Source organism: Cryptococcus neoformans, chromosome 4 (genome assembly GCF_000149245.1).
Source record: "Cryptococcus neoformans var. grubii H99 chromosome 4, complete sequence".
Classification (NCBI taxonomy): domain Eukaryota; kingdom Fungi; phylum Basidiomycota; class Tremellomycetes; order Tremellales; family Cryptococcaceae; genus Cryptococcus; species Cryptococcus neoformans.
The window spans coordinates 63,520-76,019 of record NC_026748.1 but is presented as its reverse complement, the minus strand read 5'-3'; the positions used below and the strand labels follow the sequence as shown (position 1 = coordinate 76,019).

At 49.0% G+C, this 12,500-nt stretch overlaps 6 protein-coding genes and 1 non-coding gene; 3 read left to right on the top strand and 4 right to left on the bottom strand.

Moving 5' to 3' along the window:
* CNAG_04957 (hypothetical protein) overlaps positions 1-175 on the top strand; it is a 1,387-nt gene extending 1,212 nt beyond the window's left edge. The window contains exon 4 of the mRNA XM_012193230.1: positions 6-175. Within this exon, the coding sequence (XP_012048620.1) occupies positions 6-17 (12 nt within the window). The 3' untranslated portion in view covers positions 18-175.
* Positions 7-1,419, bottom strand: CNAG_04956 (high-affinity nicotinic acid transporter). XM_012193052.1 has 4 exons: positions 1,110-1,419; positions 989-1,053; positions 555-929; positions 7-492 (listed from the first exon to the last, which is right to left on the bottom strand). The coding sequence occupies exons 3-4, from the start codon at positions 901-903 to the stop codon at positions 341-343; spliced, it is 501 nt and encodes a 166-aa protein (XP_012048442.1). The 5' UTR covers positions 904-929; positions 989-1,053; positions 1,110-1,419; the 3' UTR covers positions 7-340.
* On the top strand, positions 1,210-4,399 carry CNAG_04955 (oxidoreductase). XM_012193051.1 has 6 exons: positions 1,210-1,934; positions 1,996-2,088; positions 2,163-2,295; positions 2,367-2,501; positions 2,561-2,620; positions 2,697-4,399. The coding sequence occupies exons 1-6, from the start codon at positions 1,461-1,463 to the stop codon at positions 2,939-2,941; spliced, it is 1,140 nt and encodes a 379-aa protein (XP_012048441.1). The 5' UTR covers positions 1,210-1,460; the 3' UTR covers positions 2,942-4,399.
* CNAG_04954 (hypothetical protein) lies at positions 2,521-7,362 on the bottom strand. XM_012193050.1 has 8 exons: positions 6,830-7,362; positions 6,325-6,777; positions 6,093-6,274; positions 4,584-6,046; positions 4,209-4,535; positions 3,630-4,151; positions 3,462-3,557; positions 2,521-3,374 (listed from the first exon to the last, which is right to left on the bottom strand). The coding sequence occupies exons 1-8, from the start codon at positions 7,333-7,335 to the stop codon at positions 3,207-3,209; spliced, it is 3,717 nt and encodes a 1,238-aa protein (XP_012048440.1). The 5' UTR covers positions 7,336-7,362; the 3' UTR covers positions 2,521-3,206.
* Positions 7,363-7,541: 179 nt separating this feature from the next.
* Positions 7,542-9,749, bottom strand: CNAG_04953 (hypothetical protein). XM_012193229.1 has 5 exons: positions 9,570-9,749; positions 8,946-9,506; positions 8,444-8,597; positions 8,005-8,377; positions 7,542-7,943 (listed from the first exon to the last, which is right to left on the bottom strand). Exons 2-5 carry the CDS (start codon positions 9,007-9,009, stop codon positions 7,938-7,940), a joined length of 597 nt encoding a protein of 198 aa, XP_012048619.1. The 5' UTR covers positions 9,010-9,506; positions 9,570-9,749; the 3' UTR covers positions 7,542-7,937.
* Positions 9,504-10,030, top strand: CNAG_12336. XR_001045667.1 has 2 exons: positions 9,504-9,678; positions 9,752-10,030. It is a non-coding gene; the product is annotated as a hypothetical RNA (non-coding RNA).
* Positions 10,031-10,432: 402 nt separating this feature from the next.
* CNAG_04952 (ADP-ribosylation factor 6) overlaps positions 10,433-12,500 on the bottom strand; it is a 2,080-nt gene continuing 12 nt past the window's right edge. The window contains exons 1-6 of the mRNA XM_012193228.1: positions 11,995-12,500; positions 11,856-11,921; positions 11,677-11,780; positions 11,414-11,612; positions 11,180-11,255; positions 10,433-11,113 (exon numbers count right to left, since the gene is read on the bottom strand). The exon at positions 11,995-12,500 is cut by the window's right edge and continues 12 nt beyond it. Coding sequence (XP_012048618.1) covers positions 11,038-11,113; positions 11,180-11,255; positions 11,414-11,612; positions 11,677-11,780; positions 11,856-11,921; positions 11,995-12,022 — 549 coding nt within the window. The 5' untranslated portion in view covers positions 12,023-12,500 and the 3' untranslated portion in view covers positions 10,433-11,037.

Genomic DNA, 12,500 nt, shown 5'->3' with positions numbered 1-12,500 from the left:
TCTAGTTTGGACGATAGTTACGATGTTTGCATACTCTTTAATACCTTTAGGGACGTTATATATGAAACACAGACAAGTTATGTACATCCGTACGATACCAAAAAATAACCGATTCCGTTCTTCAACTACACACATCGCCGTACTTCTAACCATGAAAACCAATACATATCTCCATAATTCTAAAAAGTGATAATATTCGACAATATTGTTTGAATGTACTTGGGACGACAACTTGTAGAAATGCCTGACAAGAGGATTCTTCGGCCCATCCGCCAAAGCCTCGGTAGGTACATCCTTGGGTTGCCGATTCACTCCTTGCGCCTTGTTTCGCTTCTTATTGTCAAAGTACATCCACGTTTTCAACGCGATGATCAGTCCAAGTGCCAAGGCTTCTATACCGACGGTGATAGCCAGTGGTTCGCGGTACGCCGGTGCCTATTTTGTGAAGGAAAATGTTGGTGGAGACGATACCGTCTGTATTCGCCAGGAAGGCTAACGACGTGCAGATCGGTATGCCTGTCACAAGCGATGAGGAGCAGTGGGATACGACTTACTGTAGGACCCAGCGCGGAACGCTCGACCGTCTTCATTTGCATCATTCCACTGGTGCCACGTATGAAACAGTACGGGCGGGGTAAACGCTCCAGCGGTGATCAGGAATGTTGCAAAGTACCCTGCGCCCATTTGACTAACAGGTAGAGCGATGAGGATGATACATCCAATGAGGACGAGGACAAAAGAGAAAGCAAGATGGAATCCACGTTCGCGAAACCAATCGGATGACCAAGAAGTGATGAGGAGACATATGGTGCCGACGACGTAGGGGGCGGCGTTGAACAAGTTGGTTTTAACGGTGGAGTATCTGAAACGGCCTATGGTTTGGGTGAGGAAGTTACCTGTCATAGAAGCGGCGCAACCGTAGCAGATCGCTAAACAATGTCCATAAGTATATCGCACGCATGATGTAAAATAAAGGATAAAGGCTTACCGATACTAGCAAAAGTATAGACCCTAGGATCCTTTAATGGCTTGAAAAACTCTTTCACATTGAACCTTGTTCCTGTCTGGTCAGCCGATCATCCTCTATGGTAGTTGAAACCAAGACTTACCGGTCGTATGAAAAGATCCCGCTGCCAGAACGTGGTCTTTTTCCAAGTCACGCCACAAAGGGCCTCTCTCCGAATCTCCAAGCCACGTTGGCCCCATTGGCCTGCTCATCCAGCAGAAGAGCGTACCGGAAAGGGGGACGGCGCTGGCTGGAAAGGGGCGGTATTCTGCTGATGTGCCTGCAAAGGAGGACGAGAATGAAGCGTCAAACGAAGCCTCCTTCCGCACTCACAAACATGACGTAATCCGCTCTTGGACAGGGTACACGTCACGACATTGTGTCGATAATACGATGCCCGGGGGGGATCCACTCTCGCTGTGGGATCCACCTGAGCGTATATATAACCCCCTCGATGTCGATGCTGCTCCGGGCGAGACACGTGCCCCCGCCCCTCACACGCACCATGCCGCTCCCCTACACCGTCGCATCCACCGTCCCCCTCCCCCCCGCCGCCGTCTCCAAGCTGCAAGGCGCCTTTGCCTCCTTCATACACCGCACAGACTCCTCCTCCCCCTTCACAAAGGACGAGCTCTCCAAGATCCAGGTCTTCTTCACCACCGGCCGCGGCCCGCCCGTAGATTCCCTCGCCCATGTCCCGAACCTAGAGCTTGTGCAGCTCTGTTCCGCAGGCGCTGACAAGGCCATTGCCAGTCCCGCAATGAAGGCGTATGTGGATGGGCGCAAGGCTGGGGACGGCAAGGGCGACAGCAAAGAGGTCAGACTCGCGACGGCCTCGGGGACCCATGTGCTCTCGATTCCGAACTATGCGGTGGCGATGGTGATCACCTTGCTGCATCAGCTTCCGCGGCAAATCGTCGGCGCGAGGGTAAGTCCACACTCGAGAGCGTTTTCCCTTTGGATGCCGCACCTGTGCTGAATCGTGTTAGACTGAGCAGCGGTGGCTGTCCGAGGAAGAATGCGACATGGACGGTCAAGCGTATTACGCTCGAAAGACTTTTCACCGTACCGCCGGTCTCCTCGTACGTAACCCATCGTCATCGTCGTCCCCGACACTCCTGCTTCCTTGCTGACCGTGCCTCGTTTTGATGAAAAGGGCTACGGATCATTAGGCCGCGAGACGGCAAGGCTTCTTAAAGCACATGGTATGCGAATCATCGCTGCCAACACCTCTGGCAAAGCGACCCCTCAAGACGGGTACGTTATCCCCGGTACAGGCGATAAGGACGGTGTGTGCTCGTTGACGTATATTCCTCTCTTGAGGTGTGGCTGATTAAAAAAAAAAAAATTCGACTTATAGGCTCCATCCCAGAAGCTTTCTACTCCACCAAAGATCCCAAATCGGTCAAGGAATTTTTGAACCAGTGTGACGTCCTGGTAGCGAGTTTACCAAACACCCCGGCGACGCAGCACTTTCTCAACAAGGAAAAGCTCGGTTCGTTTTTTACGCTCTACATGTTTGAGATGAAACTGATAAGGTGATTGTTTTTTTAGAGATGCTTCCCAAGGGCGCCGTACTCGTAAACGTCGGCCGAGGGTCACTCATACCTTCCGGTACGTCCATTCCGACTCGCCATCTCCTGCCCGGACTAACTAAATCTTCTTCCCTTTTTTCTCCACACAACAACAGACGATCTCATAGCTGTTCTCAACACCCCGCACCTATTCGGCGCCGCCCTAGACGTGACAGACCCCGAACCCCTACCCGCTCAACACCCACTATGGTCCCACCCGAAATGCATCATCACCCCGCACCTGTCGGGAAACACAGAAGGTGAGATGGAGATTGCGGCGGATGTGTTGATGTTTAATGTGCAGAGGATGAACGATGGGAAGGGGGTCGTTAATGAGGTCAAGTGGGAGAGGGGGTATTGATGTGGTTCGCTGGTGGGCGAGAGAGAGAAGCGTTGTTTGATATACCTCTGAATTCGCAGATATCACTCTCTGTCCACTAAAAACTTGCAAAATGGTTTCAAAAGATTAACTATGCCATGCTTTATGAACAAAACCAACGACTTCAATCATTAGATATCGTCCCGGAAAACTCTTCTTCTCCTGCGACTTCCTTTCTTGCTTCTTTTTAACTTCACAGCATCACATCTGCGCTCTATCCCCTTCACGCCCGACTCGACTCGCATACCTAGGCATTAACCTTGGCAGTCAACACGTCCCCAATCTCCTTCAACACCGGCAGGAATTGCGCCTGCACATGAGGGTTGCCAGACGCTTGCACAGAGGCAATAACGTTGCTCAAATGGGTCTGCACGACAGGGTGAAGACGAACAATGTATTCCTTGATGTTGGGGTCCTACAAGCATGCGTGTTTTTTGTTAGCAGGGGAAGAAGATTACATTTGCAGTTGTTAAAAGTGTTAAAAATGTGGAATTAAACATACGCTGGGATCGAGGAGGTTGATTGTACGTCTGATCCAAGTGACGAGATGGGGGAACAAGGGATGGTGCGCGGGGATCTCGGCAATCGCAATAGACGTCTAAATTCCTCAGCTAAGCTCGTGACCCTTGGTTTCTGTGACATGAGGCCAGCTGATGATGGATGCACTTACACGATGTAACAAGGTCAACAAAACAGCCTGGCTCAAAGGGCTTTTACCCGACACGGGCAAACAGTAATCCGTCAAGCCTAGATGGTCATCCACAAGCTGGAGAGTGGATGGTACTGTCTGAGCAGTGAGAGCGGCAAGGAAAGTGTCTTCCAATTGGGCCGATGTAGGGAGCCGGGTATTCTGAGTGGGCGGCAGTGGAGGAGGACCTTGGGCAGTAGGAAGATTGGACACAGATTGAGCATGGTTGATACCGTTCAGGTTTCTCCCTTGAATATCCTTGACAGCACTCTGCAAAGCCTCCATCTGCTGCGACATCTCTTGCAATTTGTTCAACAGCTCATCTTCTCCGACACTTCGCTTTGCCTCGGGAACGACAGGCGCTACGAGTGGGGTAAGCTCTTTTCTCATTTGAAGCATCTCCGATTTTAGCTCGGTAAGAAGCGTGTCTGTGAGAGAAGAGGTTGATTGGGTAAGAGTGGGAAGAAGATGAGAGCGGATGGCTTGTTGAATCATCTTCTCAACCTATGCCCTTAATGTCAGCATGTAGCAAAGAAAAGAGGACAGGAAGAGATGACGTACAGAAGTCTGGACAACTCCTGCAACAGTCCTACTGACCACCGGGCCCAAGCCCTTCTCCAAATCCTTCGGCACCTTGTCTAAACAGCTCTTCACCTCTCTTTGAACCTCGTTACCAAGTTCACCAACCAACTGGGGCATTAATCCCTTCAAATTCTTTTGGAGCTCACTACTGATAGAAGACATGATCTGAGGCCGGAGAGAACGTTCGACTTGCGCCACAATGTTGTTGGAAAACGAAGGCGAGGCGATAGTGGTGAGTTGCGCCGAAAGAGGGGAAATGGAAGCAGTAAGGAGAGATTGGAATTGAGCAGAAAGGCGATCTTCCATCTGCATGGCTATTAGTACGTCTCTTTGTTCAAACTGAAATGGACTTGCCTGCTTAAGAGCTTCCTCACCAGCCACCGTCCCTCTCTCGCTCTTTATCTCCGGAACAGCCGACAAAGTCTCAGCTCCCCAAGCAGCCTCAATCTTGCTCTCCGCTTCAGCAGCAGCTTGGGCCCTGGCTAAGGCCCTCTCCTCCTTCCTTTTCTCCTTCTTAAGCTTTCTCGAGTTCATTCCAGTACTAGCGGCGGCAGCAGCGGCATCACCGACGTCCTCAGCTAACGATTCGACAGTGCTGTTGGTCCGAGAGCCAATGCTGGGCACAGGCTGAGGAACAGGGAGACTTTGAGGAAGGGGAAGGGCCTTGCTGGCAGGCGTAGATTGAGCAGACTTCTTCTCCTTCTTTTCGGGTTGCGCTTCCTTTTCAGCTTCCTTTTCCTTCTTTGGTTCAACAGATGTAGCAGTTGCCCCAGATGAAGCTACCGCAGAAGCCGCGACATCGCCTTTGACTAAACCCAACGCCTGTTTCCCCATACCGGCACTGGCAAATCCTTCCGCCGTACCATAGAACCACTCCAAATCACCTCCCTCCCTTCCCGGTCCAGGATCTCTACCCAAGTGGGCAATCATTCCAATCGTAACCACGCCAGTTCCAGAAGGTCCTTGTTGGGCAAGTGGGAATTCTGCCATCCTGTCGAATGCTACAACTTGAGGGCTGTTCGGGCTGCCGGCGTCCCTTACAGGCTCAGTATCCTTGAGGGCGTACCTGAAAGCGTAGAGCGAGCTTCGGGCAAAGGGCGTAATGAAGAGCAGCCCAGAAAATGGGTCATACATCGCGTGAGCGTAATGCGATGACGCGTCCAGGCCTGGAGGCGCGGTGAAGTGAATAGATGACAAGACGGCAAGACTGACTGTGATCTGGACAAGGTCGAAATGAGTATTCTGGTCTCTTCCGATAAGGACATTGGATTCAACAAAGTGGGCAGAAGAAGGAGGTGAGTTAGGGGAAGAGGATGGGATGGAGCGTTGCCATACCCTGTTGAGGCTTTGTGTGCTGTACAGCGAGAATGTTGAATCCGTGGAAAGGATACCCATTGCACTTTGCGTGTTGTTCACACAAAAATCGACGACATTGCCCATCGTTCGGAAGATAGTCTTGCCCGCAAACGTTTCTTCGGCCTTCTTCACACCTCGCCCTTCTCGGGTAGGATCAAACATTGTCACACCTTCATCACCCGCCACGATCACCCAGTCAGCCCCGTTCCTCTTCACCCATCCGACCTTGAATGCTTTGCCAATAGCGCTGCCGGCAGTGTGGCTAATTAAAACCAAGTCAACAGGTGGATTATCTTCCCTCCAGCCAGCGGGGACACGCCAGATCCACAAAGAGCGGTCCGCTGCGAGGGCGGCGACGTATACAGGACAGACAGCAATGTCCATGATAGGGCCGGGAGTGGAAGTGGTGGTTTGAAGCATGAGCCGAGCGCCGCTACGGCTGTCGATGAGCCTGATCTTGCCTGGTTGATGTAAGCACATGGTTCACAGATACGATGGCGTACTCACCTTTGGACATGGTGTAAGCCACGAATTGCCTAGTCAGCCCAACCTTCCTGCCTTTCTTATATCCAACATCAACTTTCAACAGAGTTGTTGGTTGGATGTACAAGAGGTCAGGAGTGGAAATAAGAGAATCAAGGTTAGGTTTGGAAAGGTCGATAATGATATGGGATTGAGTTGTCTTGGGTCTACGAGTAAAGTCAGCACTGACATCATGACGGTTTTCATTAAATCTTACCCGCTGCCCTGCTGGTTCTGCGGGGGATCATTGTCGGCCACGGACTCTTCCTTGACCGAGGCTTCTTGGGCAGCGACCGGAAGTTCAGGAGCTTTAGAAGGGGCAGTACTCTTATCCTTATCCTTCTTACTCTCCATTTCCTTTGGCACGGACGCAGGGGCCTGAATCTTTTCTTCATACTTGACAACTCCAGGCTCAGACTCTTTCTCCTTAGCAGGAGAAACAGAGGCCGGGGCCGGGTCGTCAAAGGCATCGAAGGGAGACACAAAAGAGAAGTTGGGCACAGCAGACTTAGGTCTCGGCTGCTCGGCTTGTTTTTGGGGCTGGGCAGGCTCAGGGGTTTGAGTAGCTGTGGATTCTACGATTGGAGGTGATGCAATCGCGGGGTCTCGTACAGATGTGATATTAGGTTGGGGCGGATTGCTGTGATGGATCACCGGGCTCTTGATTCCTCTGCACAGATATCAGCAATTTAGATGATTGTGATCGAGGAAAAAAAGCTTACCCGAACGGAGCACTGGCCTGACTTTCAGGTTGGGCATGTCCCGAAAGTGGCGTTGGAAGACCACTTGTAGTCACATTAACAGGCGTGCCAGCGCCGCTTCCACCAAAAGACAGCATACCGAGCAACTTCGCCCTTTGATCTTGAGCCTGTCCTGAAGGAGGAGGGAGACTCGTGACCGGTACGGACCCCACGCTAGCTTGCGAAGCAGACCTCGTACCCGGAGTGTGCTGGCCGACATGACCGAGTCCGATCGTGGGGCCAGCAACGGAAGCGTTTAGGGCTTTTTCGAGACCAGCACCAGCAGCAATGCCATTGGTACTTACAGCTGGCGATGATGCCTGGAGCTGTATGCCCTTGAAGAGATCGTTCAGGCTTACGCTTTGAAGAGAAGGTGGTGGCGGAGTAGGCTCCGGTTCTCGAGGTGACGACGCCGTCGTCGTAGACTTGTTTGGTGGCGGTGAAGTCGCTGCGTTAAGCATCTGGAACAACCTTGATTGGTGATCCATGCTTGTTGTTAAAAGGGGCAAGTTGAAAGATTGAGAATAAAGGAGATGGAAATACACATATGACAACTGGGTGGATTCCTCGTGTTCGTCTTTCTGGCTGTCGCAAGCGGCGGCCATCTCCACATTTCACAACGATACACGAATGAACAATGATGAGATGTTGTACAATACGTGAACATCAATATACACAAGGAAACCGCGCTGATAATGAATTGGTATAATTAGGCAACTTGCATAAGCCTATTTCCTTCCTCAAGGAAATGTACCTCATGTACAATAAAAGATGTGTAAGCTAATGAAGTAAATGGGGTGGAAAGAAAATAAAACTTTCGTGTACGATTAACATGAGGTTTCTAAGAACACGCAAGGATGAGATGAACGTAAAATATTAATAATTATATCTCGTATACCCTATCCTACCACAATCACACGTCTTTGGGATCATAATTAAGAGGTTGGAAATGCGTATTCGGTGAAGATGTATAGATGATAGAGGGGCTAGAGGATTGTTTGGGAATTGCTGTAAGCTACAATATGACGGGTTTCTTTGCCCGTCTTCTTCGAAAACACGGTTGAATTATGGGATGGAATTATAGAATGGCCTAGTACTGCAGCAACAGATCGTCAGTGCTCAGTTATCGGACAATAAATAAAGAACGAAAGACTCACTTTCTCACCCGCCATTCGACCGTTGGCGAATCTACCGCAAGCTCCACAAACAGAAGTACACATGGACAAGAACAGGGAAGCCAAAGCAGCGACGGTGAACCAGTTGGCATTACCCAAAGTGGCGTGGACACCACCATCCCGAGCATGGTTCTTTACAATGTTCCAGAGCACCATATCAATCACAAACACCACCAAAGTGACAATAAGGCCCAAGGCGGAACAGAGGGCCATGAATATAGTGGCGACTCGGGAAGCGGCACAAGCACCGAGCAAGCCGAAAACAAGGGCGAGAAGGGCAAGGAAGCCAGCGATGGGGTGGAGAATCATGGCGTAGGTGAGGTTATGCAAGACTGTTTGATTGATATTGACGTTGCTGTTGAATCAGAGAGTGTAAGTATATTTTCTAGTTGTTTCGAGGGAAGAAGGAAAGAGAACGAACGTAGCACCGTTTATGATAAGATCATATCCAACAGATCTTCTTGAACAGCTTCCCCCCTTGACACATTCTCCAAAGACACCGAAAACGGTCTTGGTCGTTCCCGCTGTAGTAGTTAAAAAGCCGACTTGGTCCCATGCTGGAGGGGAGATGGAGGCTGTTTTGAGAATACGTCGTTAGCATGAACACTTTGATAGACATGTCACATGCAAAGTGGAACTCGAAGGGCTCAATCATTTCAAACGAGTTTTGGAGTAGCACTTTATACGGCACAGCCGCGTATGGGCCACATAAGAGATGAAAATGGACCTCCCCGAGCCGTCTATCAGAGCTTGCTCTGTGATCACTGGGGCAATGATGGCTTTGAATTCACTTTCCAGGAATATCTGCGACCTGTAGCTTCCCAATATTTCCATGGCACAAAACATCCAACAGGCAACGCTTGCTTCTCAATGTCCCGAAAAATAATTTCACAACGCATTGAGGGCTCGAAACCAAAACTCACCAAACAGAAGGAGCACTGCAGCAGCAAATGCGAAAAAGAGACCTGGGAACGCAGGAGAAACCATGTTTTATAGTTCCGAAGTTGACTGTTTCAGACGTGGAAAGAGATGATAGGTGGAGAGCGTCTTGCTGTGATTGTTTATGTGGCTGTGTCTTAACGCTCGGGTGTTATCTGGTGTCTTGTCAAGTCGTTGGTCTAGACCGTGTTGACAGATGGCTGTGTGTCGGGAAGCAAATGTGGTTTTAGCTGTTTGTACGAACGATGTGTAAATGCAAATGCAAAACCTGGAAATGGAATTGAAGAATCCCTTCACCGAAAACTCGAGGGAGTAGGAACGAGCGTTGGAAGGTGATCAACTGGAGATGGCCCATCCAGCATGTAATTTCATACGTCATACCCTGACTATTTTTCTCCCGCTTCTTTTCCGCGCGCGAATGCCCAAAAGGGGAGATTCCTGCAAGCGGAAGGTGGCCGGCGCTGGGCTGGACTTACACAGGAACAAATTCATCTTTGCGCAAATCGTCATACCTCTATTTTTTCATGCAGTGATGAATTTTCATTCTTTTCTCGATGGTCATCAGCTCCACCCAAGATGCCCAGCACTTCGCCCTTCGCCTTACTCACCACTCGCCAGCCATTCCTCTTTCATCTTCCTCACCCTCCATACTGATTTTTTCATCTCCCAGTCCTGCCTTATTACGCATATGGAACAGTGTGTAATACCCGGGACATCGTACGTACAGTAAACACGCTAGCGCACGTATATCTTACGGCTTTTCCTTATCCCTGTTCCTTCCACTCCCCAGCTCCCTGCTTTTCATGCGAACATGCAGCTCGCTACGTTTTATACTTTCCGGTTTCCCGGTCTTTTAGCGTCATTTTTGGCTGCTCATCACTCAATCTCTCATTCGTTTACCTAAAGGCCAGACGGACAATAAAACCATGCAGAATGCACAGTTTGATGCATGGTGATGATGGATCGTGGTTTTCTGAGATGCGTTTTTTCCTGATCTGAGATGCGCTGCTCGGGTCTAGAAAAATGAATGATTCGGGGATGATGAAATGCATACGAGCTTCCTCTTTACTAGTTGGCTTCTCCAACTCATGTTTGCTCATGTCTGGAGCCTTATCTATGGGCCATCTCCGTTTTTCACCACTCACAATAAATATGGCGAGGTCTTCTTATTACCTATCCTGATATCTCAACTAACAGCTATCAATCAAGGAAGACAAAAGTATTATGCTACTATTTTCCTTTCTTCTCCTTGAGCTGTATGTGTATCGAGATAAGATTACAAGATATGCGACAGACCCACATCATCGTTCATCGCATCTTATCCATTCATCTCCTACCTTCAGTGCTCGACAATGATTCATTTTTTCCATTTCCTTCTCTCGCCGCCGACCCATTCACAGCCACAACATTGAATTCGCCGTCCAACCTTTCTAGATGACTGCAGCCATGCTTGCCTTTATATTTAGTTTAACTCGTATGCATTAGCAGACCTCCCTTAAAGGTTCTCGAATAACAAACACATGCACAAGATCCAGCATCCCTCAAGAGCACCCCAGTTCCTCCTCCCTTTCGCGCTAGTATTAAGATTCCAGTCACCCTTCATAAGACATTTAAAATCAAAAGATGGATGAATAAAAGAGGAGAAGAAGCGGAATCAAGTATGTACACCAATCGAATGACTAAAGAAATGACAGAAAGAGTAAAACAAAAAGTATTGATGAAAATAGCGACGACTTGGAAAAGAAAAAATTCCATCCACCAAAGGGGGTATATTCTTTTGCTAGGTAAAGATATGGAAAAGCGAACGTAGTTTTCGACATTGACAGTCAAGAATGTGGTATGGGGCGAGGTTTGCATTAAGTGGCATTCTGTAACAGCGGCATTTGGGAGAGTAAGGTGTTCGTGTTCGGGTTTGCGTTTGTAGCTAATCGCGTATCTAAGATCATTTTTCGTTCCGCTGAAATATGTGGAACGAATGACCAAAAGATATGGGGTTGCAAAGACCGGTATAGTAAAGAAGGAAAATTGAGGACGATAGAGGCAAAGAGGCGAGAGGAGGTTTGAGGGATTCGCGATTTAGACCTTGAGATTCTTGACGTTACTTGAGAGCCATTGTAATCCTTCAAACAACCCTTCTCCAGTCGTCGCACAACTGTAATACATGTCAGCTGACAAGCGAGATACAAGGGTGACAAGGAGGGCCGTAAAAATAACTTACCTTGGGTGGACGTACCACGACCTATCTTTCATTCGATGTAACCCAAGCTTTTCAGTGACTTCTGCTGGTGACATAGCTGTAAATCACATGCGGGTTAGCATAGTTCTTTCATTAGCTGTCTCTCGCCCTTGCATTGCATCTCTTTTCGAATTTTTTTTTTTTTTCGAAAATACGAACGTCTTCTCATGTCTTCTCCCGCGAGACTTCAAGTCAAAGGCAAAATATAGGACTCACCTCCAGGTAAATCCTGTTTATTCGCAAACACCATCAATAAACACTCTTTCATCTCCCTATCCGCCAAAATCCGTTCCAGCTCCAGTCGAGCTTCGTCAATCCTGTCCCTGTCGCCAGAGTCGATCACAAAGATGAGACCTTGTGTGCCTGTATAGTAATGTCGCCACAACGGACGGATCTTGTCTTGACCTCCAACATCCTGTGAGGAATTAGATCAGTAAGATGGCGGCCGAAGGAGGGGAGGAGGGAAAAGATGAACGTACCCAGACGTTGAATCTAACGTTTCGGTATGTAACTGTTTCCACATTGAATCCAACGGTAGGAATGGTCGTGACGCTTTGGTTGAGCTTAAGCTTATATAAGATGGCTGATGGATACATCGTAAACATGGTCAGCTTCCAATAATGCCCGGCAGGACATTTGACATTTAGATATAGCGTACTCGTCTTTCCGGCGGCATCCAGCCCCAACATCAGGATCCGCATCTCCTTGTTGCCAAATAATTTGCCTATCGTTGTCAAGAAATAGTCAGCTATAATTGGTTTGAAGAGGGGTATAATGCTAAGCGATCAAGAACACACCAAGGGCTTTACTCAGTTGCCCTCCCATGGTGAATACCCTTCAAATTGCGAGGCGAGGTACAAAGGGTCAGATGCTGACAGTACCTCGGGCGAGAAGATGTAGCCGGACGGCGTTGACGAATTTCCTCCAAAGTGATTGCCGCGCCCGTGGTCGATGCCTGAATGTTTATCCAGGGCCCTTGTGAGAAAGAGCGACTGAAGTGAACTGCGGATTCTTCAATATGAAGTTACGAAGAAAGATATCAGGGGAAAATGAATACACCCCAGCCAACTCAACAACAAAGCGCGCGCAGGGGCCATTTTAATTAGATCGCGATCGTTACGTAAATTACGGTTGTCGCGGTGGAGGGCCAAGCCAGCAGTCAGGCGAAGCGCAGAGGAGACTGCAACAACGCGGAAGATGGCGGCCCACCACTCACATAACAGCAAAAGTGGCAATAACTTGCCAGGGAAGATATGGTACAGCTAAACGCATAATTTGAAGCTTTGTATACACCTATTAATGC